Consider the following 25991-nt stretch of genomic DNA (forward strand, 5'->3'; position numbering starts at 1 on the left):
ACTGGTTCCCAAAACCTGAGCAGCTCTAGATAAGGGCTAAAATGCAGAAACAGAAAAGACCGGTTCCACTCAGTGAGGACGTTTAGTGGACCAGAGACCGCCCATCAGCTGCAGAGGGATTTATGCTGGGTGGCTCCGTCTCAGCCTGGGTTGCAGCTTAGCTGGCTCCAAGCCTGGAAATTGTAGGGACAGACTGCAGAAGGTGGGCAGATGCAGACCTGGATTTGAAAGGGAGGAAGACTGTAGAGGTGGGGTCCTCAGGGAAGGAGTGCCATTAATAAGGTGCTAAGGAAGAGAGTCGTGGGGAAACCTGAACTGGGCGGTGGAGAGCCAGCCTTTCTAGTCAAAGCACGCTATTGAGGACACAGTGTGAATTTAGACACAGATTATACAAGTGGGGCGGGGCTACAGAGATTACAACTCTGCCTTCTCTGAGAAATCCATCTTCTAATGAAGTTGCGCCTGACCACTGAGAAGGGCCAGCTGGAAATTCTGGATGGACAATGCTGCCTCTGGGGACCCACTTATTCCAGAACAGAAGAGAGCCAGTATAAAATTCCCTCAAGGAAAGAAAGAAGTCACAACAGGCTTCCTGTGGAAGAGCAAAGAGGGAAGCTGGGGGCATGCCACACAATCGCCTGCAATTGTTCTCCATTTCTTTCACCCAATAGACACTGCGCTCAAGGTCCATGGCGCAGCAGGCCTTATAGCACATTAGCAAGCCAGGCAGGAAGGACAGTCCTGGTCTCAAGGTGTTTAGGGAGGAGGGAGGGTGGCAGCAGGTGGTTATGCTGTAATGTGCTTAGTTCATTTCTAGAGACGGATACACGTGTTTCAAGCAACAGGTGGTTACGGAACAGATGCTAGCTTCGCTGATGCTCCCAGAGAGGCAGACTAGGAAAACGGAAGGACTTGGGATACTGGTCGTGCTGGGAGAAGATGGGAATGACATCCAGGGTGTCGTTACCAGGAGCGGACACCGGGGTCACTCCCAGGACTTCTCAGACCGTCAGCAGAGTGGCCTGGCTATAAGCTAAGAGACTCTGGTCTTCTTTATTGTGCGCCTGAGAGAGGGCCTCGCGTGTAGCCCATACTGACCTGGGACTCAGACCATCCTACACCAGCTTCTCACGAGCCGGATTCCAGGTGTGCACTGCTGTGCCTAAGAAACTGTTTAGTACCAAAATCGTGAGAACTGAAACCCATGCTAGGTCACACAGTGTTGGTGCATGAACAACCTTTGAAGTGCACCAAATGAAGAAACCAAGTCACAGTGTTTGAAAATAATTTCAGTGTCACACAAAGAAACACAGGAACAAAATGAAAGTAACTCTTAAAAAAAAAAAAAAAAAGGTAAGCTACATACAGAGTCAGACTAGCAAGCAGCAGCAGTACATAGGGCCAGGATGGGCAGGATGGACCAGGATGGACTAGGATGGACCAGGATCGGCAGGATGGACTAGGATGGACCAGGATGGGCTAGGATGGCCAGGATGGACTGGGATGGACCAGGATTGGCTAGGATGAACCAGGATGGGCTAGGATGGCCAGGATGGAATAGGATGGACCAGGATGGGCTAGGATGGCCAGGATGGCCAGGAAGTGGGGGTTATAGGTCACACCGTGATGTGGGGGTTATAGCTCACACTGTGATGTAGATCGACTCTGCTAATACAGTAGTGAGGCAGAAAATAAAGAGAAAGTGAAGGGACACAGGAGGGAAAGAAGGCTCCCTTGAGAATCTGACTGGGCTGGGCGTGGTGGCGCACGCCTTTAACCCCAGCACTGGGAGGCAGCAGCAGGCAGTTCTCTGTGAGTTCGAGGCCAGCCTGGTCTATAGAGCAAGTCCAAGACAGCCAGGACTACACAGAGAAACCCTGTTTCAAAAAACCAAACAACCAACCAACACAAACGTATCTTACAAAGGCAACAATCATTATATGCTACATAAATATGTGGTTGGCCATTATAAGGACACCTAAATGGGGCTGCCCTGAGGTGGCACACCCGCACTTGGACCTGTATTGTTCCTGTCTCTAAATGCCAGTGCTAAGCACGCGATCCCTAGTCTCTACTCAATAAGCCAAGTCTGCTTCACTCTGATGTGTCCTGAAATTCTTTCCCTGCAAAGACAAAGATCCAGCTTTGCTTTTTGGAGGTTCCTGAGGTGGGGGGGGGGGGGGACTCTGGCTTACTGGTACCAGCGCTGCTGTGTCTCCCCATGGCTGAGGAATCTGTCTCAGCCAGCTTCCCCTGCTGTGCTGTGTGGGACCCCAGTCCTTCATGTCTGGTCTTTAGTGATTGCTGTGAAAAGCTGCTTCTCATCCGCCAGAATTTCTCCTTTCAGTTCCCCCTTCATTTCTCCTAGGCCATTCTCGGCACAGCGAGCCCTGGCCAGCGCGCAGCGCAGTTATCAGCTTCCCAGTTGTGTGCGGTTTTAGAGCCAGGATCCGGCTGCCTATTTTAGTCAACGCCTGCCCTCCCCTCGCCACCCCCCCCCCCCACAAAGTGCTGACTCATGCTTTGCCCCAGCCTGACCGGCTGCCTCTTCCTTTCTGGTCTCTGCCTTCCTCTCAACCCTTCCTTTATTTAGTTTCTTCTCCCTCCCTGCCTTTCCTACTTTGTTGCTGCTGCCTTAGTCGGCTGGCAGCTGACCTCCCCCCAACCCCTATCCCGTCCCGATCCAGTATCTCTAGGGCATCCTCGCATCCAGGAACTTGGAGTTAGCACTTGTTCTAAATGCGGAGCAAAGGGAAGAACAGGCGTGGATGTGGTGAGATCTGTCTTAGGTCCTATAACTGTATTTCCTGTGGGGGGCTTAACCATAAACACAAATGCCACTTGAGGATACATTCCGTTTTATTTGCCTTTCTGTATCTGGTTCAATAGTCTCAGAGATGTTTTTTCATTAGGCCCCCACCTTTGCCCCAGGCACTGGAGATCCACCACCCAGGGCTTCGCACCTGTCACACAAGTGCTCTGCCACTGAGTGATGACCCCAGCCCTAGTTCCTTCCGGCTTCCTTCCAGCCTTATTGCAGAGCTGCGAACCATCTCAGGAAGGCCACTGGGCCGAGGAGAGCGCTCAGTTGTAGGCAATGACCTGAGGGAAAAGACAACTGGGTTCAGTCCGGAACTTTGTGTCCACTTACTTTTGTATCTCCTCAAGCCTTCTAGTTGAGTATGGCAGTGCACGGGGTTTATGGGGCAGTCGCAGAAAGCCGGTGTCCTACGACAAGGAACCTCAGTGTTAGCCGCATACCCAAGACAGATCTGAAAATGGCCATGAGCCGAGGAACGAGGCTGCAGAACCTGAGGGCCGGGAGGCACAGCGCACACAGTATGGTTCTACTAGAACAGCGAGGCGAGTCATCCAAGTCCAGCAGGACTTACGGTGGTGAACCATCTTTTACAAGTGAAAATGTGCTTAAGGGATGGGAAGGAGCCAGCGCCAGGCCTCTCAGAAGCTACCCTCCCTCGCTGTGATTCAGGATAGCAATGTAAGTGACTCCTGTTAGGGCGGACTATAAACAGCTGGAGATCCGAGGTGTGCTCCTGGGCGGGGCAGGAAGCTCCGGGCTCTATTATCTAGTGAGGGGTCTCTGTGGAGGGGGGAGAAGGATTAGGATGACAAGACTTCCCCAGCCTGGGTTTTCCTGCCTCACCCAGCCAGTGCTGGGAAGGACAGACATCTTGAGGACTCACGTTATTCATCCAGGAGATGTAAGCGGAGACTCGGGTGAAGACTGTGGGCTTCCTGGAGACATTGCAGCCCTGACTGGACACAAAGCTGGTCACTCCGTGGACAGAGTACTGGCCATTCACCAAGCAGTGGAGGGGGCCTCCAGAGTCACCCTGCCGGGAAGAGCAACAGAGTCCTAGAACTGTAGCTCACCTCCTTCCCACCTGTGCACTGGGGGGCTCGAGCATACACACACACACACACACACACACACACACACACACACACACACACACACAGAGTAGAAAAGAAAAAGAAAAAATCAGAATGTAAAGTTCTGTGCACCATTGTGGAAAGGAAAGAGGGCACTTATGACAATATCCCCCAAATCAATCCATGTGTGTGGGGGAGGTTGAAGTGGTGGACCCACCCACTGCAGGGCAGGACTGAGCGCTGTAGGGGGTGGGAAGGAAATGGGCAGAGGTGAGGAGGGTCTCATGGGCGGGGAGGGGGGGCTGCAGGGCTGGACTGCCGTTTGGGATCTCTGCTGTTCTTCCTGCAGGCTTGTCAGAGGACATGGTCAGGAGTTGGTTCTCTGCCCCCAGGTGGCTTCTGAGGCCTGAACTCAGGTTGTCAACCTTGCTGAGCCAGCTTGCTGCCCTTCTCTCTGGTGGAACTGGAGACTGACCCTGTGGCTTCACACAGGGTAAGCCCATACTTTTGTCACTCTGCCCCGTCCCTCCCTGGCGCCCTTTTCCTTTTCATTAGAGAGGGCTTTGCAGGGACTGGAGAGGGGACCCAGTAGTTGAGAGCACCCACATGGTGGCTTTCAACTGTCCTTAACTCTACTTCCAGGGAATCTGTGCCCTTCTCTGGCCTCTGCAGCTATGAGACACACGCACAGTGCCCATACATACCTTTTAATTATTATTATTATTATTTTTTTTTTTTGAGGCATGAGCCATTGTAAAAGTAATTTTATTCTCCTGGCTCAGTTGTTGTCTGGGAGGCTTACTGCCTCCGTCTGCTAACCTAGTCCTGGAAGCTTCTATCCTTCGTACAATCTAACCTAGGCCTAGAATGTTTTCAGCCTCTGAGACTTACTGCTTAATAAGCTCACCCTTACTTGTTCTTTCTGAGCTCTGGGCTGCTGGTTCAACTCAGCTGTTCTGGCTCAAACTCCTCTCCCAGCTGACTTATTCAATCTGGTTTCTCTCTAGGCCTGGAATTGCTCTGCTTGGTCTCAAACTAAGCACTCTGCGCTAATCTCCTGGCTTCTTTCATTTTCTGGCTCGTTCAACCTTCACCTGAGCTCTCTCTCTGCAACCCATTCTGATAAAACTGCCTCCTCTCTGAAAAACTGCCTCTTAAATAGCTTCCCTTTCCTCTCTCTCTGCTCTTGAGAGTTGGGTGTATCCTATTCTGTCAAATCTCTGATTCATCACCTTTTCTGACACTCAATTAGAAGACACTTTCAAACATGGGTGCTTCCTTCTATAAACTGACTTTACCTCCATTGCTTGGGATTAAAGGCATTCGCCACCACACCTGGACCTAAACTTTTCTTTACCTGATACTTGCTCTATACCAGGCTGGCCTTGAACTCGGATCTATTTGCCTCTGTCCCCTGAATTAAAGGTGTGTTTGTATTCCAGCTGGATCACACAGACCTAGAAGGCCTTTGGATGTGATCTTTTGCCAGAGCAGCCATGTTCTGAATCGACATTCCTCTCCAAGCCACCGTAGCTGGCTGGTTTTATTTTTAAGTTTTAAATGTGGGTGCCTGTGGAACGGCATCTGCCTATAATCGTAAAATTTAGGGATCTGCAAATTTGAGGCCAGCTTGAGTTACGTAGCGATTTCCAGACCAGTTTCAGCTTCAGAGAGTTTCTAACAGAGAGAGAGAGAGAGAGAGAGAGAGAGAGAGAGAGAGAGAGAGAGAGAGAGAGAGAGAGAGAGAGAGAGAGAGAGAGAGAGAGATTAGCCGAGAGCAGCGCCCTTGGGGAGGCCATGATGTTAACACAAGAGTGTTGCGTTTTCTACCAGTCACTGATGAGCCTCACAGTCTCATTTGCCAATACAAGCAATATATTCAGCATTAATAAAAACTAAACTTAAAAAGAACAGGAGGCTGGGGAGATAACTTAGTGTGTGTGGTTAAAGGTAGAGACCTTGTTTTGATCCTCAGAACCCAGATTTTAAAAAAAAGAAAAAGAAAAAGAAAAAGAAAAAGCCTTGCATAGTATTAGTCACTTTGTTATCTCAGCACTGTGGAGGTGGAGCAGGCAGATCCCAGATCCTAGCTTATTTTGTCAATTTCAGGAGAGTAAGAGACCTGGTCTCAAGAATAAAGGTAGACAGTGCTCAGGAGGCAGAGGCAGGTGGATCGCTGTGAGTTCGAGACCAGCCTGGTCTACAAAGAGAGTCCAGGACAGCCAAGGCTACACAGAGAAACCCTGTCTTGAAAAACCAAAAATAAATCAATAAAACAAAATAAAGGTAGACAGTATTTGAAGAGTGGCACTGAAAGCCAGGCTGCAGTGGCGCACACCTGTGATCCCAGCCCTCGGGAGGCAGAGGCAGGCGGATCGCTGTGAGTTGGAGGCCAGCCTGGTCTACAGAGTGAGTTCCAGGACAGCCAGGCATACATGGTGAGACCCTGTCTCGAAAAACAAAACACAACAACAACAATTGTCCTTCTGCCCCTGCTCTGCCCAGACACACACTTGCACACACAAGATAAACATGAACAAAAAGCAGAACTAGGGAAGGCAGCCAAAGAATTCAGCTGGAGCCAATCCTTTAAAGAGCTCATTGCAACCCCAGCTGCTTAGGAAAGAATGCTATTTATGTATGTGTGTGAGTGCTTTGCCCGTGTGTGTGTGTGCCTGTGCACCACGTGCATGCCTGGTGCCCACAGAGGTCAGACAAGGGTGTCAGAGCCCTTAGGGAAGGTTGAGCTGCCGTGTGAACCATCTCTCCACCAAGCTCCACCAAGGCTCTGAGACTATTTCAAAGCTAATGGAGGAGAAACGCACACGCGCAGAGCGTGTACAACACCGCTGCATTGTGCTAACTGACATGAGGAGAGAGTGCCGCTGGGAGAGACGGAGGGTGTGGCTGAAGTTTAGGTCAGAGGGGAAAAAAAGCTGGGGAAGAACCGAGCGTGGATGTATAGACGGAGCCAGAGGACCCACTGAATCCCCAGAGACCCCGACTCACTCAGGACTCTGGGGACCTCCAGTAAGAAAGGATTCAGAAACACATCCGTTTCAAAGACTTCTCAGTTTGGAGAAATAAAGTCTCTTGTTTTTCAGACTAGAACAGAGGTGTGAGTCAGGTCAGGAAGGCTGGACCTGGGTGACAGGCGTAACTAGAGGCCGAAGATCCAGAAGACGTTGTGGCAATGTGTGACCAAGCCCAGCAGCATAGGGTTTAAGTTTTAGCAAAAGCGGTGGTGACTTTGCTTCCTGTAGTTCTTTGGGTTCACAAACTCCCTTTGATCTGTCTGCACTGCTGTTCTAAGCAGCATGCCAGCCTCCCCCCCCCCCCCCGCCCCTGCTGCGAACTTAGCTTCCTCTTCCACAAAGCTGGGGCCTTGCACTCAAACTGCATTCCTGCGCTGTTGCCAGTCAGGCGGGGAAAACACAGGCTGGAGTTAAACTGTCCTCTTTAACTAAGTCTATGAGGGGTGGGGGGACCGAGGCCAACCTCTCCAGGGAGAACCCTTTCCCCACTCGTTTCTGGTTATTCTAGGCCTGTACAACCTTTGCACCTTCGCTTCCTCAGTCAAGCCGACTTCCTAGTTCATGAGTAACCAGAAACAATACAACAGAACATGGGGCCAACTCATGGCTGACCGGCCTGCAAACCCAGCCACGCTCACAGGAGCACCCCCACCCCTAGTTAAAGCCACATCCACCTGGGCTTCCAGCTTCCCCCCCCTCACTGGGATCCTGGTTTCCCTTCTCACTCACTCCCCAGGATACCTTTTTCTCTTCTACTGTCCCCCTCAATTTCCTTCCCTGTTAAAGATCCATCTTTCTGTGAGACTTCTGTCTCTAATACCACCAGGACCACGTCTGTCCCTCTCCCTCATCCAAGGCCGTCCGCATTCCCTGACAAACGTCTTTTCTTCCTTACCTGTCAACCCTGCTTCTGCCCTCACTACCTACACACACTTGTGGCAGGACAAACAGTTGCCAAGTCAGCCACTTAGAGCTCCCAGGCACCCACCCACCGCAGCTCCAGCTACAACTGGCCTGCCAGTCTTCCCCGGGGTTTTGAGGATCTTGGCTGCATGGTTTTTCTTATCTGTCTTTGGCTCTTTCGTGGTCCTGGGTGTTTTCCACCTTCCACCCACCCACGAGGAATGCAGGCGACTGCTCCTGTGGGTCTCCCCCGACAGCCCAGCACTCTCTAGCTATTTTGCGGCTCTTCCCTGGGGTGAGGGGTCACCTTGTTCTCCAGGGCGGCTCACCTGGCTTTCTCTCCCAAGCTCCGGTTTTAATTTTTTGTTTTTTAATTTTTCTTCTGTTTTCAAAATAGGATCTCATGTATCCTGGGCTGGCCTTCACCTGGCTCTGTAGCCCAAGATGATCCTGATGTTCTGTGCCCCCCCCCCACCCTCTCCCTCCCTCCCCAGAGGTCAGAGGCACGCACTTCCATGCCCCGTTTCTGTGACACTGACGGTGCCCAGGGCTTTATGCCTGTGCCACTGTGTCTCCTTCTGATTTAAAAAACAAAACCAAAAACAATTTCCAATGGTTAGAACCGTATCCAGTAGCTCATGGGCCGTACAATACCAGGCAGAAGGCTGGATACAGATCCCAGCTCTGCCCCAGCTGAAGGGGCAAGGTGCCGTCTCTGAGGGTTCTAAGCCTGGTGCTTTCATCCATGCTGTCATTCCCTTCCCTTCCTTCTTTTGAATGACTTTCCCTCTTTTTTTTTTTTTTTTAATTTATAAACCTGATTTATGTCTATTTAACCCTGAAGACTTCCTGCAGTTCCCCTGCCTCAGGGAATGGAAACTCCCCAACACTAGTAGAGGCAGGCATTGACTGTTTGGGGGCCTCCCTGTCACTCTGCTTGTTTTAGTCAGAGCGGCACACCACCACGCTGCTATGGGTCCCCTCACCTCTCATCGTCTAACCCACTCTGTATCCCTGGCACCTTCTGAACCTCCCCCCACCCCCATATGTACTGTTGGAGGAGGCACAGTGTACAAAGGCTGAACTGCATTCAGTAACCTGTGATATGTTTTGTTTTTGAAACAGGGTTTCTCTGTGTAGCCCTGGCTGTCCTGGACTCACTTTGTAGACCAGGCTGGCCTCGAACTCACAGCGATCTGCCTGCCTCTGCCTCCCGAGTGCTGGGATTAAAGGCGTGCACCACCACGCCCGGCGTGTGATGTGGTGTACTTCGGGTTGGTCTTATCTAAATCGAGAAGCCTTTGCATTTATTGTGGAAGAGAGATTGTAAAATTGCCCAGCGCAGGCTCCCCGCTGTTCCCACCCACACCTACAAACCCCAGAGGAAAGAAAAGGGGACGTGTGGGACTGGAAACTTCTTTCCATACAGCTAACTACCGACAGCCCCACAGGCCCAGCCCCACAGCTACCATTAGAAGAAATTAGGTCACAGGCAACTTCTAAAGAACAGGCACATGTGTGCACACAGGCGTGTTAGGCCACACAGTGGCTTTGGGGGTGCCCATATTGAACAAGGCATTTTTCATGGGCCCTCCCACTTTGAGATTCTTTTGAAGAGTAGAAAGCTGGGTCTGGGTGAGCAGGAGGTGGAGGCTCGCCCCTCACGCACTCACCTGGCATCCTGAGCGGACTCCGTCCCCACCAGCACACACCATGGTCCTCTTCACTGTGGAGCCCCAGTAAGCGGTGCTGGAGCAGATGGCGTAGTCCACGGTGGGCAGGTAGGCCTGCTGCAGGGTCTGGGACAGCTGCCCGTTGGCTGAATGGGACGTCACAGTGGATGTCAGCGCAGGGAAGACTCCTTCTGTGTCTCACCAAACCTCCCCAAGATCTGGGGACCTAAACTGGGGTCCAGCTCCTTTTAGCTTGTTGTAGGTCATGGGTCCCCACTCCCCCTCTTGCCTGTAGGTGGGAACCCCTTCCACAGGTTCACTGTTTCCAGCACGAGGCCCCCCAGGCCTGTTCTTCCTTGTTTCCAGCACAGATAACTTAGCTAAGCAATGACATAGCGCCCACAACACTCAGCCTGTGGAAGCCCCACAAAACAGGAAAGGGTTTTCTTTTATTTTTTTCCTTTTGAGGCACTATCATGCGGATAATTGGAAAACAATTATTAAGAGTGACCCCGGCGTGATTTGAACACGCAACCTTCTGATCTGGAGTCAGATGCACTACCGTTGCACCACGAGGCCTCCCTAGCCCCACAAAACAGTAGAACAGAAGAGCGGTGTAGCCACCCAGCCCCCCCTCCCACCTCTCTTCCTTACCTTTTTTTTGGGCAGGAGGTGGGCAGTGTGGAGTCTCCTTAGCCCAGGCTAATGACCAGTAGACTCTGCTCATGGCAAGGATCTGGCTTTTCTCCAGAAACCAAATCCTGCCTTGTGGCTGCCGGGCTTCTCCGTCGTGCCTCACGTGCCCACCTTCCTAACCGTCCCTGATCCCTGCTCACAGCCACCTTCCTAACCGTCCCTGATCCCTGCTCACAGCCACCTTCCTAACTGTCCCTGATCCCTGCTCACAGCCACCTTCCTAACCGTCCCTGATCCCTGCTCACAGCCACCTTCCTAACCGTCCCTGATCCCTGCTCACAGCCACCTTCCTAACTGTCCCTGATCCCTGCTCACAGCCACCTTCCCATCTTCCCACGTTGTTTGCATAACATTCTCGCCTGAGAGCATTCCACCCCCCTTGATGAGAGGAGAGCCGGGTCCTCCTCCACTCTGCAGCTGGATCTACAGCCACAGTCTGTGGAGGTGGGTGACTGCCAAAGTGAGGGCCAAGATACCTGTAACCAATTTATTTCCTTCCTTCCTTCCTTCTCTCTCTTTCTTTTTGCGTCTGTGTCCCTTTTCCTGATGTATAAAGTAATGGCCAGAATAAAATAGTCTCTTTGGTAAGTTCCCCCCCCCCCCCCCTTTCAGCTATAAAAGTCTGTGACTCTGTCTCATGGCCTCTTCTTTTTAATGTGTCAGTGATTTGACCCGTGGTTCCCTAGGTGTTGGTCTCTGGCTATAAATGCCTAGGACCACAGAGAAAGGTACCCTAGACACCTCGGAGGTGGGTGGCAGGAGTGTGGGTCACTTACTTCTGGTCTTCCCCCAGCCTGTGATGTAGCACGGAGTGTTGTTGGGCAGGGTTGTTCCCTCCTGAGGCAGAACACCCAGCTGGACGTAGTTGTTGAGTGTAACGCTCTGGGCCAAACGCAGCAGGGCGATGTCATAGCTGCAGAAGGAAAGAAAGTGGCTCAGTCACCTGATCAAGTCCGCTCTTCAGAGGACCAGAGTTCAGTTCCAAGCACCCACACCAGGTGCCTGCAACTCCAGCTCTATGCAATCTGATGATTTTTTTTCTGGCCATAGCACACACAGACAGACAGACAGATAGACAGACACACACACTCACAGACAGACAGATACACAGACACACACACTCACAGACAGACAGATACACAGACACACAGACAGACAGACACAGACATAGACACACAGACACAGACACACACAGACACACACACAGACACACACATACACACACACACACACACACACATACACGGAGCACGCAAACGGAAGCACTTGACCTGCAGGACATTAGATGTGCAATAGTAGCCTCTGCTGGTCATATATTGGAATTGCAGGCTGGCTCTGCTTTACCACTTGGGGTGGTGAGCAGTCAGATCCATAAAAAAAAGCAGGTGGTGTCCCAGCTATAGAGCTCTCAAACTGTTAAGATTCTGAAATATCTGTCATAATTATACTAATTTACTTGAAGCCAACACTACACACTCTACAGAATAGAACACCTATTTATTCTTATGTGGTGTGGGCATCAAAGTCAGGGGCTCACACATGTAGGCCAGTGCAGGACTGGGGTTACAAAGTTGCTCCACCAGCCACTCCCCCCCCCTTCCATTTTTTCTAGCGTTTGGGATCTAGAGCCTTAAGCATGTCAGGCAGCCACGTTGCCTCTGAATTGTGTCCCCAGCTCTTGCTTTACTTTTTGTTTTATTATTCAGCTTTGGCAGACAGGGGGTTAGGTGTTTTTGAAGTGGGGTCCTTTTGAGCCCAGGCTACCTTTGTTCTAGCTGTGTGACAGATAGTGACTTTGAACTCCTGAGCAGCCTCTCAAGTGCCCAGCCTACAAGACAGTCCCATTAAGGGCAGCTCCCTAACTACCACGGTTTTTGTTTTGTTTTGTTTTGTTTTTTGTTTGTTTTTTGGTTTTTCGAGACAAGGTTTCTCTGTGTAGCTTTGGCTGTCCTACACTTGCTTTGTAGACCAGGCTGGCCTCGAACTCACAGCGATCTGCCTGCCGCTGCCCCCCGAGTGCTGGGATTAAAGGCGTGTGCCACCACACTTGGATCCTAACTGCCGTTTTAATGATTGCCTTTCCAAAACTTTGCAACCCACTTTAAGACATTTCCTCAGGGGCTTGGGCTAAGGGGTGGACTACTTGTCTGGTGGGTCCAAAGCCCTGGGTTCCTTCTCCTACACCAAAGCCAAAGCAAATCCAAACAAGGTTTCTCTGTACAGATGAAGTATATTCCGTAAAGTGATTAAATGACAAAGAACACGTGAGGCGCAGTGTGGCGGCGTACCCCTAGATCCCAACACTTGGCAGGCAGAGTGGCTGCCCCAAGTTTGAGGCCAGCTTCAGTTACATAAGAGCCTGGCTCAAATAGTCAAAGCCAAACCGAAATACCTGCCTCCAGAAAAACCGAGACAGGAAAAACAGAAAAGTTCCCAGGGGGGGTCCAGTTGTGCAGACCCACCCACGTGGGACAAAGCTGGAACCTCTTCAGGCATTCTCGAGGCTGCCCAGGTCCGTGAGTGTGTGTGTGTGTGTGTGTGTGTGTGTGTGTGTACGAGCGTGTGTTTGCTGTTGGTCCTGGGTGAGACTCTAACACACATTTTTCCCCAGGAGTACTATCCCTGGCTCAACCACTCAAAGAGGCCAGGGCACGAGAGCGGCAGGTAACGTTTCAGGGGGTCCCTCTGTCCCCTGGAGAGCAGGGGAAGGGAGCAGCGACCCGGCAGCCCCTGCGGCAGCCCAGCTCAGCCTCCGGCCTACCCTGCGCCCACGTTGTTCTTGTTCCAGTTGGGGTGCACCACAATCCTCTGCACGCTCACGTACTGCTCCGTGCCGTCGTTCTGGCTCAGGTTGTGGTCGCCCACCACCACTCGGAACGTCATCTGGCTGGAGAGAGAGAGAAGGAAGCCTGAGGGGTCTCCTCCCCGCCCCTGGGGTGGGAGCTGAGCTCCTCTGGCCTAGATGGAGGAGAACCAAAGGTCTTGAAGGTGAGGACCCAACAAGCTTCCTCATCCCCTGAGTTCCCAACTCGTGGCAGGAGAAAAATAAAGTCAGCTGCACCTTTTCAGGATATAAGGGTGCATAGTGGCATCTGGCTTTGAGGAAAATAGAAAATAAGCTTACGGGTTTTACACACACACACACACACACACACACACACACACACACACACACTGTACTTTATAAATTGTCCCCTCAATGACACCCAAACACAAACATGCTCTGAGATGAGTGGCCCACGGCCCTGAGAAGCTCAGGCTGTATACTCTTCCAGAGGGGTGAGCCACTTCCTGCCATGGGCTCCGGAAACTGTTTTCCTCACCTGTCCACACAGTGAGCAGCTGTCATCACCCAGTTGGTTCGGATGAGGGTCCCTCCACAGGTGTGGTACCATGACACTCCAGAGCGGTACTGGAGGGAAATCTAGTGAGGGAAGAACACACAGGTGGGTAGTGTCACCTTTTGAAACACCGGATGTCATTCAAAACATGCTCTCACTTTCTGGACCAGGGCGAAAACCAATTCTACCCTCCCAAACCCCCAACCCCCACCCCACACCTGCCGATTGCTATGGATTGGCTCGTGGTAAGCGCATTGCACAGAGGCGAGGTTCAGAGCAGCTTCTGGGGTCAGCTGGAAAGTCCTCACTGTGTGGAGACATTGACTACGCACGTTGGAAAGTGAAGGCGCACACAAGCGCCTTCGGCACCTTTACACGATGCTGCCCCTTTCTGAAGGGAGCCAAGGCATCGCTCATTGGCCCAAGCCTTACAAACTTAGGGCCTCTCTTCTATGTCTTCAAGAATACCTTAGGAAGCGGGAGTGAGGGAGGAATGGGAGGATACAAGGGATGGGCTAACAACTGAGATGTAATATGAATAAATTAATAATAAAAAAAGGAAAAAAAAAAAGAATACCTTAGGCTGAGCAGTGATGGCACACGCCTTTAATCCCAGCACTCAGGTGGCAGATGCAGGTGGATCTCTCTAAATTTGAGGCCAGCCTGGTCTACAGAGTGAGTTCCAGGATAGCCAGGGTTACACAGAGAAACCTTGTCTTTTTTTTTTTTTTCTTTCCTGAGACAGGGTTTCTCTGTGTAGCCTGGGCTGTCCTGGACTCGCTTGCTTTGTAGACCAGGCTGGCCTGGAACTCACAGTGATCCACCTGCCTCTGCCTCCCGAGTGCTGGGATTAAAGGCGTGCCCCACCACACCTGGCGAGAAACCCTGTCTTGAAACACACAAGAAACTACCCTGGCCTCTCACCTCAGGGAGTACTTGGAAATGACAATGGAATATTCATTTTTTAAAAAATCAGTTTGTGTTTTCTCATATTATACAATAGACCTACTGGAAACTGGGGCTCAAACTGCTGTAAGTTGGATTTAACTGTAATTAACTGCAGAGATTCCTGGGGAAGTGTGGCTGTTGAGCAGTTGGTGTGCCAGCTTTATGCATTCACATTTGCACTGAGTCAGCCCTGACTGCCCTGGTAAGGATGTAATAACATAAGCCAGCTTGGAGTGCAGTGTGCAGCACAGAAAGTGGCAGAAGCATGAGAGGCCCCACCACAGACATGGCAGAAGGCTAGAAACCCTCTGCGCTTAGCACGGTGGCGCTTTGTCTGTCTGTCCCTGTCTGTCTGTCTCTCTCTCTCTCTCTCTCTACACACACACACACACACACACACACACACACACACACACACACACACACGTGTTTGAGTACACGCCCAGGAGACTGGTATATAAATTAATTCCCTCCACACTCTTCTGCATTTAGAATCCTCAGTCAGGTCCCAAACATCTTTAAAACCCAGGACTAGACAGCAAGTGAGCTGCCTGCTGGCAAAACACAAACGTGAAATGCTTTTTTTGTGGGGGCGCGGTACACAGCATCTCTTGTTCGGGTAGAAGCCTGGGCTGGGACAGACACCCACCTGAGATGGCCAAGAGTTCCTCTGGACCTCAGTCCCTCCGACTACCCTTGCGTTAGTTTCTGGAAAGTCCTCGGTAGCATGTCCTTTGTGGGGCAGAAGAGAAGTGAGTGATGAGTAAGCAGAGGATCAGCCCGGGCGGGGGCTGGGCAGAGGGTCAGCCAGGCTTTGAAGACTGTTAGCTTCCTCTGCAGATTCACAGCTCTGCCCCAATATGCCGAGGGGCCCAGGCCTGAGTTGTGTGCACCCCTTTGGCCTCTTTTGAAAACAGAGCCTCAGAGCATCTTCTGCTTCTTTGAGGTGTCTGAGAACAATGCCTTGCAATCAAAGACCCATCCTAACCCACCAGGCTAGGGTCCCACAGGGGCCTATGCTCCTCCCTCCCTGGCTGAAGGTCACCTCTCTGCTTGAGGAAGCCCCTCCCTGTGCTTTGGCGGGGTTCTCCATGAGCTGTGGACAGCAGTGCACAACCAGCCAAGCACGCTCTGGGGGCGTCTGGCAGCCAAGAGGGTTGATGGGAAACTCTGAAGGCGCTTCTTTCTACCTCTCTGCTGCTCAGGAACCTGGCACCTAGCAGGCGCCTGCTTGGCCGGTCCATGCTCCACAGTGCCTGCCTTTAGTTCCAGGAGGGTAAGGGTTTTTTTTTTTTTTTTTTCCCTAGACTGTCAGGCACATCTTCCCACCTTCCTCTGAGACAGAGAGCTAGCCCGGGCTTAGAGGCTTGCTGGCTCTCCCTGCTCAAATCCCCGTCCCTCAGGACTCAGACCAAACGATCTGCTTACCGCACAGGACCAGGGAGGCGAACACCAGGAAACGCCACATGCTGTGGAGAGAGTAGACCACTGTCCCCTTGCCATGGGCTGAACCCTCTTTATACTCTCCTCTTATCAGCAGCTTTGCTGACCTTCCTCCCGCCAGCCGGGCAGGGCTGTGGGTTGAAGGCAGGGAAATGCACAGGTGCCACGGCAGTATAAATGAAAAGTTTTCAAGTAAACTCACTTATCTGCTACTCAAACACAGAACAAGGCCGGCGCTCGGTTAGCCTGAGCCAACGGAGTTGACCCCGCTTGGGAAGCAGCCAGCAGATCCTTAGAGGGCTGTGGTCGAGATGGCTGAGAGGGTGAAGGCGTTTGTCACCAAGCTGACTGCCCTAGTTCAACCTCTTGGCACTGACACGGTAGAGGAGCAAATGGACTCCTGTAGGGACCCTCACATTCATGTGCTCATGTACACGCATACACCCCCTGAACACATAGATAGGTAAATATAACAGTAGAAATCTTAAGACAAAGGAAGAGTGTTGCTTTTTCTTTCAGATGTACCCCATTTTGTCAGCATCACTGACACCCACCACTGTCACGTAGACACCTGTCCTGCGCATATAGGGACTGGGAGAAGGGGGGCACAGCAGTGTCTCTATGTCCAAAGAGGGAGGTGGGGCTTGTTCTCACAGAACACAGATAAAGGCTCAAGCCCAGGAGCAAAGCATGCTATGGAGAGAGACAGATCTGAAAGGGCTCATTAGGAAAGGCGGGGAGCTCTCAGGTCAAGAGCACACGGGCAGAGCAGGAGAGGGTGTGCTCAAGCCAAGAGAATCAGGGAGGAGGGTGTGAAAGAGGAAGGACCAGTAGAGGATGGAGGAGGTCAGAGGGCAGTGTGCCCCAGAGAGGACAGAGGACCATGAGCTGGGCACAAGATGATGGGTCATTGCAGGCATCAGAGCAGAGGACTATGGGAGCAGCAGCGTAGCTGAGCGTGGGAGCTGCTGAGGCTTCCTGGGGCTGCAGGGCTGGGAGAGGCGGGGAAGAGTTCTTGCAGGAATCTGCAGTCTGTCCCCTGAGCCTTCAGGACAGTTGATGGCCAGGTAGCTTGAAGGGTTCCCTCTGTGGTCCCACCTCCAGCATCCAGAAGCTGAGGTGATCTCAGGAATGGGGGTGATCTCGGGGAGAGGGATGAGCTCGCCGGTCCAGGATGAGGTACTCCAGAGGCAGCTTGAGAGCCCCTTGAAGTGTGTAGGCAGACACCACAGACTCCAGTGTCCTTGGGCCTTAGGGCAGGACCAACTGTCTCTGCTCTTGGCCTGGCCCAGAGAAACACAGTCTGGGCAAATGCACTTGAAAACCAGCCTCCTGCCAGGAACGGTGGCGTGCATCTGTGATCCCAGGGCTAAGAGGCAGAGGAGGGAGGCGTTCAGGGCCAGTTTGGGCTGAGACCCTTTCTCAAAGAAACACGTGGAATAAGCTTCAGGCTTCTTCTTAACCCTCTTGCAACTGGCACTTCATCTCGTAAAGCGATCAGCCCTTCTTTTCCATGAGGTAGGGTCTGGCCTTGAACTCAGATTCCTCTGTCTCAGCCTCCAGGTGCTGGGGCTATGGGTGCCCGCCACCACACCATGGCTTCAGACCTTCTCATTCTCATTTGTATAGAGATAGACAGTGGCCTTGCTTGGCTTCAATGCCATGATGTTGCTTGCTTTATTTATTTATTTATTTATTTATTTATTTATTTATTTATTTATTTTCCTTCAAATAAGCTATTTCAATCCTAGGAACACATCCTTTTCAATTGAACAAACAAACAAAGGCACAAAGCTGTGATCTATAATACAATTTACCCCAGAACTCCATGGCTGGTTATAAAATTTCCTACAAAACCTAGAAAAACCCAAATAGATACAGAGGACGTTTGTATGAAACGGTGAAGTAGATGAGGGAGAAAAAGCTTGTAGCGTCTATTTACCAAGCTTCATTTGCTGCCTGGAACAGGATGACCCGGAGAGATAGCCGAAACAGTGGGTCGCTGCCCTAACAACCTGCTGGTTTCCAGGTAGGTTTTGGTAAAACTTTGCTTACTTGCCTGATGCACCTTTGGTTTTAGAGTATAAAAATAAAAATGCAAGCTGGACGCAGGACGGAGGCCTTTCAGGAGCTGTCAAGCTTCGGACCACTGGGACAGCTCCTCTCTCCCACCCCCACTGGCGTTAGAGTGCTTATTCCTGAGAGATTCCTAAAGAAATGGTACATTGGCACACAGGAAATAGTATAAGGTTGTGATCCCAGCACAGGGAAATGGAGGCTGGGTTGAGAATTAGAGGCCAGCCTGGGCTACACAGCAAGATCTTGTCTAGAAAGAACGGAGGGAGAAAAGAAGAGTAGCCCCTGGGAGACTCCACGCTGTTTGGGGGGACAGGTGTAAGGAAGCCTTTCAGTACCACAGTGGGCCACCTTAGCTGGGTAGAATACGATTGGCCAGATTGAGAATTGGAGGCCAGCATGAGCTACACAGCACGATCTTGTCTGGAAAGAAGGGAGGAAGAAAAGAGAAAAAGCTCCTGTGAGACTCCATGCTGTTTTGGGGGACAGGTGTGAGGAAGCTGTCAGTACCACATGGGCCACCTTAGCTGGGTATAATAGGATTGGGCTGAGTAGGTAACATGAGAATTCTTGGACAAATGGGAAATAATTTATGCCTGATATATATATATTTGGGTGTTCAATGGAGCCAACTTTAGGGTCAATATTTTGACTCCCTCTAAATAACCTGCTAGCACAGCACACAGCGTCCCTCAGCTGGAACTTGAGCCACTCTCACAGGGTAGATCTAGCCAGTAGGACCCAGAATACATTTAGGGACCCACGAAAATGTTTCATGTTTTTGTTTTATTTGTTTGTTTGTTTTTGAGACAGGGTTTCTCTATGTAGCCTTGGCTATCCTGGGCTCTCTTTGTAGACCAGGCTGGCCTGGAACTCACAGTGATCTACCTGCCTCTGCCTCCCAAGTGCTGGGATTAAAGGCGTGCACCACACTGCCCGGCATGTTTTAGTTTTAGACTGAAAAAATGAATAGAATCTTTATCGTCATGCTTATGCCAATATGATCTGAACATACTACTGTTGTCATTGTAGCCCAGGTTGGTCTCCAGCTCTCAACGTAGCTGATAATGTGAACGTCTCATCTTGCTCCACCTCCTGACTGTGCCACCACACCTAATTTACCTGGCTTAGAGGACAAACCCTAGGCCCTGAGCATGCCAGGCCCACGCTACTGACTGAACTCTCCTAGATCTTAAATTTAAACTTCTTTTTTTTTTTTTTTTTGGTGTTTCGAGACAGGGTTCCTTTGTGTAGCCTTGACTGTCCTGGACTCTCTTTGTAGACCAGGCTGGCCTCGAACTCACAGTGATCCACCTACCTCTGCCTCCTGAGTGCCGGGATTAAAGGCGTGCGCCACCACAGCCCGGCTGAACTCAGGTTCTCTAGAAGAGCAGAAAGAGATCCGAGTCAGCTCTCCAGCACCCTCCCCCCTGCCCACTTTTTTGGGGGACAGGGTCTCACTGTATAGTCCTGGCTGATCTTGGACTGTCTATGTAGACCAGGCTAGCTTCAAACTGATACTGGCCTGCTTCTGTCTCAGGACCCACCGAAGTCGACTTCCCATCAGCCCTCCAGCCACCTGTCGTTGTTTTCCAGGCTCCTGCCTTTGCCGGTGGTTAGGCTCATGCAGAAGAACTGTTTGTGTGCAAATGAGTCCTTCCCGCCACTCCCTCCGATGGACTCTGTGTGAGGCCACCGTGTGAGGCCTTTCCCGGCTCCTCCTAACTCCACTCCTGGTACCTTCTGGTGCTCACCCATGTACATTTAGAGTGGGAGTTTCACAGGGGAAGGACCCCATCTCACACCTACACGCATTTCACACCCCATACCCTGGCTGGAGGAGGACAGTGGCTGTAACAGAACACTGTGATTCTTGCCAGTCCAACCTTTCAGCTATGGGCCAAAGCAGGGAGTGTGGGACGCAATGCAACCATCCTCTACCAGTACCATAAAACCTTTATTTCCACCAGGTCCCCAGATCAGTTTCCCCTTCAATACCCCACCCTGGATCACAGCTTGACCAGTCTCTTCCCTTTGGCGGGACCACCCCTGCTTGTCTCCCAGGGGACGTGGGAGACTGCCTGCAATGTTCATGGAGCAGGAGGATGTGGTCCCATGGCACCCTCATGTGATGGCAGCGTGCCACTGAAGTCCCCCAAAGCCTTTCAGGATTTTTTTCCCCCCAGGCAGAGCAGCAGTGGGGTCCAAGTTGACCGTGGAAGGGTTGGCATCCTCGGCACGACTCCATGCAGGGCAGGGTGCTCGTGCAGATGGGGTCAGTCCTGCAGCCATCTGCACACTGTCCCTGACTCCTCAGGCTTGCTAGGACACTGATTAGCCTTATCTGTGATCTGGGCTCCGAGCTGCCAAATATCTTGCCAGGTAACCTTGGACAAAACAGCCATTTAGCTGCGTCCAAAGAACACACTTCAGAAGTGGGCTACCTTAGTTCAGGGCTGCCAGGCGGTGGCCTCCACATTCCCCCATGCTAGTTTTTATTGCTTTTGAGACAGGGTCTGACTCTGTAGCTCAGGCTGGTGGTAGACTTAAGACCTACCTGGGTTAGTCTCTGAGTACCGAGACCACAAGCCTGCACCTTCACACCCAGTTCCTGCCTGTGTTGCTTTTTTAATCTCTTTATATGTGGCTTAGAACAAAGGTGTCTCGGGCTTAACGCGAGAGCTGCTTGGGTCTATGAACAGCTTTCAACACCAACAGCCTAGGAGCTGCAGTGTGGTCTCCTGCCTCGCTCCCTGGCTTTCGGGAGGCCAGCCAGCCAGAAGGATCAGAGAGGGGTCTCAAGAAATGGCAAGGCTGGAGCCGGGCATGGTGGCGCATGCCTTTAATCCCAGCACTCGGGAGGCTGAGGCAGGTGGATCGCTGTGAGTTCGAGGCCAGCCTGGTCTACAAAGTGAGTCCAGGATGGCCAAGGCTACACAGAGTAACCCTGTCTCAAAAAAACAAAAACAAAAAACAAAAACAAAACAAAGAAATGGCAAGGCTGGAAGGGGCTCTGCTTCAGCGCCAAAGATGCTCGAGCCACCTGCCAGCGGGAAAGCCCTCGGCCTCTGTGATTGTTCTCCTCTCCTGGCTCCCCCTTCCTTTCTGTTTTCCGCAGAGCTAGGGGGTCAAACCCAGGGCCCCTTTTCCTAAACCACATCCCAGCGCAGTCTCAGCCTTCTCCCTGGTACAACGGGCGGTGCTCCTGCCTGTCTTTTCCATGGATAACAGTGCAAGTGACGTAGGATAAAGGCGCTCTGGACATCATGATGGTCTGCCGTGAGGGTCTCTGTAGCACACACTGGCCGGCTCTCTGTAGGCTGCTCCCCAGGAGAGGAAAAAAAGTCGCAGGCCAAGTGGCACATGATCTCCTGGTCTCTTCCACTGGCACACATGAGAGAAAATGGGACCAGTGCTGTTGCGAGAAAGAAGGTCCTACTTTGATGGCCACTGGGCTTAGAGATCCAACTCTCAGGCCTCTAGAGGAGCAGAAGACTCCCAGATGCCCGGTGACCCCACTTCCTGAGAGGCTTGTTGGGCTTGCCCTGGGGATGACCCCAGGCCTAGACAAACAGCCAGAGCTGGTGGGGGTCTCGGGGGTTGCAGGGGGCCATGGCTGGCTTTTTGTCCTGGGACGTCAGGCAGGTGCCAGACCCTGAGTTTCTGATAAGTTGATCCTAAAAGGCAACACAGCAACTGGTCAGCCCGGTCAGCCCTAGGACAACGGGACAAGGGCGGGTGGTAAAAGGCAAAGGAAATGCAGCGAGGTGCAAAGAGGGTGCTTCCAACTCCTTCCTGGGCTTGCCAATACCATGAAGATGCTGGGCCCAGGCCCAGCCTTAGCCTGAGAGTGTCACAGAAGACTGCAAGACCGTGGCTGATAGAAAAGCCCTTTCAAGAGCCTCTCTTTCCCCAGGTTGGCCAGGCTCAAAAACTTGGGGCCACATCTGCTGCCCCCCTTTTCTGCTTCTGGCTGAACTTCGGCTCTGTCTTGTCCGGTAGCCTCATGGTTAGGCCACTCTTTCTGCGCAGGTGATGAGAGAGGAAGCTCTGTCTTACTGATGGGAACCACCACCACCCACCTCACAACAGCGCTGTGGTGCAGGGAGAGAGCCTGACCCTCCAGTCAGATTTATGGAGGTCTCAGTCCCAGCCTGCCATTCGCCAGCAGGAGGGCCTGGGATGGATAAACTTCTTGAATTTCATGACTACTTTGTAGAGATGAGGCTATTGTCCTTCGGGACAAAGGCCCTACACGATCCAGAGAGAGAACGCATGCCTGTTGCACTGCTCGCACCTGGCACACAGAGGCAGGTGAGAACCGGGAGTGGACTCTTCACCTTCTTCTATTTGGGTTCAACCTTAAAATGGCAGCAACGCCCACAGCTCACCATCATCTCTGCTCCATTTTTTTTTTTATTCAGCCAGGACCAGACATGACCGCACCCATTTTAGCCTGCTTCGATCCTATGGTGCTCAGGCAGTAGACAGAGATGAAGAAGAGACAGAAAGAAGGGGAGGTGGAGGAGGAGGAGGAGAAGAAGGAGAGGGCAGGTGTGGTACCCTGGACTCCTGGGCCACCAACTCACCTGGGTTAATTCCCACTCCTCGTCCTTGGGCACTTGGCTGTTTTTGCCAGTGAACTGACAGCTCCTCAGGCCCAGCGTGCTAGCGCTGGCATGTAGACACAGCTGCTTCCCGATGTTGTGACGAAGGTCCCTCTGCGATGTGTACTCGAAGTACTAGAAGCCAAGACAGAGGTGCCGTGTGGAGCAGGCGGGGAGCTTGCCCACTCTACCCGCTGGCTTCCCGGGCGGGCAGGGAGGGGGTTTATACCGACACTTGAGACTTGGTGATTTGTGTCACCGTCTTGACTCTTGCCACATCGTGTTACACTGGGTTTGTTTGTTTGTTTTTGTTTTTGTTTTTTGTTTTTTTTGAGACAGGGTTTCTCTGTGTAGCCTTGGCTGTCCTGGACTCGCTTTGTAGACCAGGCTGGCCTCGAACTCACAGTGATCCTCCTGCCTCTGCCTCCCGAGTGCTGGGATTAAAGGCGTGCACCACCACGCCCGGCTTACACTGGTTTTAATAGTGCATAGAACTTGAACTTTATTATAAATTAAAAATTTCCTTAGCCTTATTTTAAGCTATGAACTATGAAGTCATACGCTAGCTCTGCTGTTTTGTGTGTGACACGGAGTCTTGCTTTGTAGCTCAGGCTAGTTTAGACCTGTAGACCAGGCTGGCCCCAAGCTCATGATTCTTCTGCATCAGCCTTCCAGAACGTTGCGCCATCCAGGCCAGGGTGTGCATCATCACAGTCAGCAGCTAGCAGGATGTTGCGCCATCCAGGCCAGGGCGTGCATCATCACAGTCAGCAGTTAGCTCTGGGCTTGCTAATAGGTGACCATTGAAATCAAAGATACTCATCAACGAACCATCTGAAAGCATCTTCCGAGCTAGTGGTACCTGAGTCTGCTTCCAAATGGCTTTGTTTTTATTTGTACATTTCAGCAGTTGGTTCAGTGTCCCAGGCTAACCCTTTATCTTGTTTCAGCTCTGTTTTTGTTGTTAGTTTGTTTTTGTTTGTTTGTTTTTTAGAGACAGGGTTTTTATGTGTAGCCTTGACTGTCTTGGACTCGCTTTGTAGACCAGGCTGGCCTCAAATTCACACCGATCCACCTGCCTCCGCCTCTTGAGTGCTGGGATTAAAGGTGTGCGCCATCACCCTCCTGCTCAGCTCTGTTTTTAAATACCTTTTGTTTCCCAGATCCTGGCACTGGACGGCTGAGGGGCAGTGCATGGGGAGACACTGTTACTTTTGCTACCTTCACACAAACTAGGCTCATCTGGAGGAGGAAGAGTCTCAATTGAGAAAACGTCCCTGTTAGATTGGCCTGTGGGCAAGGCTGTGGGGTGTTTTTTTGGTTAATGGTTAAAGTGAGGGGGCCCAGGCCACTGCAGGAGGGGGCGATCCTGGACAGGGGACCTCAATGGGCAGGAAGCAAACTGAACAAGATCTTGCTGAGTGTTCCAGGAAGCACTAGCTCACCGTGGCCTCTGCTTCAATTCCCCCCTTTAGGTTCCTGTCCTGCCTTCCCTCTGTGGAGTAGAAATGTAACAGAAAACAAACCAGCAGGTGGGCGTGGTGGCACACAGCCTCAACCCAGCACTCAGGAGGCAGAGGCAGGTGGCTGTCTCTGAGTTTTAGGCCAGTCTGGTCTACAGCCTGGTTGGAGTGGTAGCTTCCGGCCAGGGCCGGGATTAAGGATAAAAGCTGAGTATATACAGCTGTAGGTGAGAGAGAGAGCGCTCAACAGTTCTCGCTTCACCTACAGCCCTCCCTGTTGGCAGTGTCCCTCATCCTCTGGTGTCCAGCATGACACCAGCTCTGTGTCCCTGGGTCAGCCTGCAGACCCTGTCTGTGTGCCTCACGCTTTCCCACTCAGCCTAGGAGCTTCCTGCTGGAGGGTGGCACCTCTCCTCTATCGCAAGCCTAAGGAAAAGGGGGCCCTGGCGAGAGGCGGCACCTGCGAGATGAGGCTTCCGTGAGGCTTCCCGGGGCCGAGCATGTTTTCTCTACCTGATTGCCGCCGAGGTTGTGGCAGACGTACATGATGAGAGGTTTCCCTCCTCCACGGTTGCCCTCGCCCACGTCCAAACACTGATTGGTGCCGAGGTTCTTGATCTGCACGGAGGTAAAGTGGGAGCCAGTGTAGCTCAGCTGGGTGTGGGGCCCAGCTGGACCGGCTTCCGGCTCGGTGCTGGAACCCAGATGCCTGGTGCTCAGAGCAAGGTGTGGCTCAAGAACCCGGGAGGAGGGGCAGGGTGGGGCTGGGTGCCCTCTCTGGGGAAAGATGGGCAGCCTCTTAGGACGCCTGGTCCTGAGAAGTCTTTGACACAGGGGAGCTGATCCTCAGCATCACCCTGGACTTGTCGAAAGGCAGATTTGAGAAACAGTGGGCACGGGGCCTCGCGGTGTGTGTAACAAGGCCTCCCTGGGGAAGCCCATGGACTCAACACTTAAGAACCACTTCTCCCAGCACTCGGGAGGCAGAGGCAAGCAGATTGCTGTGAGTTCGAGGCCAGCCTGGTCTACAAAGTGAGTGCAGGACAGCCAAGGCTACACAGAGAAACCCTGTCTCAAAAACCAAAACAAAACAAAAACCAACAACAACAAAAAGCACCACGACTCATAGATTTCCTTGTTTCTCAGGTATTAACTATTAGAGGGACCCCCCAACTTGTCTCTCCCATCCTCCTAGCTTGTCTTGTCTGTTTCTGGGCTGCATGCCTTCTTTGGGGGGGTTGCCATGGTGACGGGCAGCTAACTTACGGCTCCGTAGAAGGCGGGGTTCAGATCAGGGACAAACATCTCTGGGTAGACGTTGTGCAGGTACCAGGAAAAGTTGTGGCAGCGTAGCTGTTCCCTCAGTTTCAGTCGCTCGGAAATGTCACCGAAGTTATTCTGTCAACCAAGCCAGTCCCCTAACAGGTTAGTGCCACAGCGGCCCAGCTCTTTCTGTCTGGGTCAAAGCCATGGGGCATTGCGGCTGCTCTCCTGAGCATTCCTGCTCACTGTGCCCGTTGGCTCAGCCTTGGGCATGCAATGTCTGACCTCCCCCCCTGGATAAGTGTGGAGACCTCACTCCCCTCACGTCGCTCTTTCATCTCCTGTGACTCCCCAGTCAACCCTTCAGGTCTTCAATTCTGAGCCTGTCAGAACCATCCCTCCTGTGACAGGTTCTCTCTTCTTCCTGTCTCTTTTCCTTTCTCTCCTTCCCCTATGAGTGGTGCAGGGACTCTCCAAGAAGGGGAAACAGAGGTACCTCCTCCTCTCCTCCTCTAGCCTAAGGGCCTGGGGTTTATAAGGCTAGCGAACAGAGTTCTGAGGCAGGAAGGTGGAGATGGGACGGTCCTGCCACTGGGCAGCTTTCCAGGGGCCTGAGACTCCTCGCTCCTCTCTCCAGATGCCCGGTGTC

The 25991-nt window shown here is 52.0% G+C and overlaps 2 protein-coding genes and 1 non-coding gene across 3 annotated transcripts in view; all 3 read right to left on the reverse strand.

Moving 5' to 3' along the window:
- Positions 1 to 2847: 2847 nt before the first annotated feature.
- On the reverse strand, positions 2848 to 15972 carry Cela1 (chymotrypsin like elastase 1). Its single transcript, XM_051159437.1, has 8 exons — positions 15919 to 15972; positions 15140 to 15222; positions 13525 to 13625; positions 12963 to 13088; positions 10978 to 11114; positions 9506 to 9651; positions 3705 to 3854; positions 2848 to 3102 (listed from the first exon to the last, which is right to left on the reverse strand). The coding sequence occupies exons 1-8, from the start codon at positions 15956 to 15958 to the stop codon at positions 3085 to 3087; spliced, it is 801 nt and encodes a 266-aa protein (XP_051015394.1). The 5' UTR covers positions 15959 to 15972; the 3' UTR covers positions 2848 to 3084.
- Positions 10013 to 10084, reverse strand: Trnaw-cca (transfer RNA tryptophan (anticodon CCA)). Its single transcript has one exon. It is a non-coding gene; the product is annotated as a tRNA-Trp (tRNA).
- A 5481-nt stretch (positions 15973 to 21453) lies between the features above and the next one.
- The window catches only part of Galnt6 (polypeptide N-acetylgalactosaminyltransferase 6), a 37662-nt gene continuing 33124 nt past the window's right edge, over positions 21454 to 25991 (reverse strand). The window contains exons 7-10 of the mRNA XM_051160365.1: positions 25346 to 25477; positions 24593 to 24697; positions 22599 to 22751; positions 21454 to 21686 (exon numbers count right to left, since the gene is read on the reverse strand). Of these exons, the coding sequence (XP_051016322.1) occupies positions 21573 to 21686; positions 22599 to 22751; positions 24593 to 24697; positions 25346 to 25477 (504 nt within the window). The 3' untranslated portion in view covers positions 21454 to 21572. The remainder of the gene's footprint in view (positions 21687 to 22598; positions 22752 to 24592; positions 24698 to 25345; positions 25478 to 25991) is intronic.

The sequence above is a fragment of the Acomys russatus genome, chromosome 17 (assembly GCF_903995435.1).
Source record: "Acomys russatus chromosome 17, mAcoRus1.1, whole genome shotgun sequence".
Taxonomy (NCBI): domain Eukaryota; kingdom Metazoa; phylum Chordata; class Mammalia; order Rodentia; family Muridae; genus Acomys; species Acomys russatus.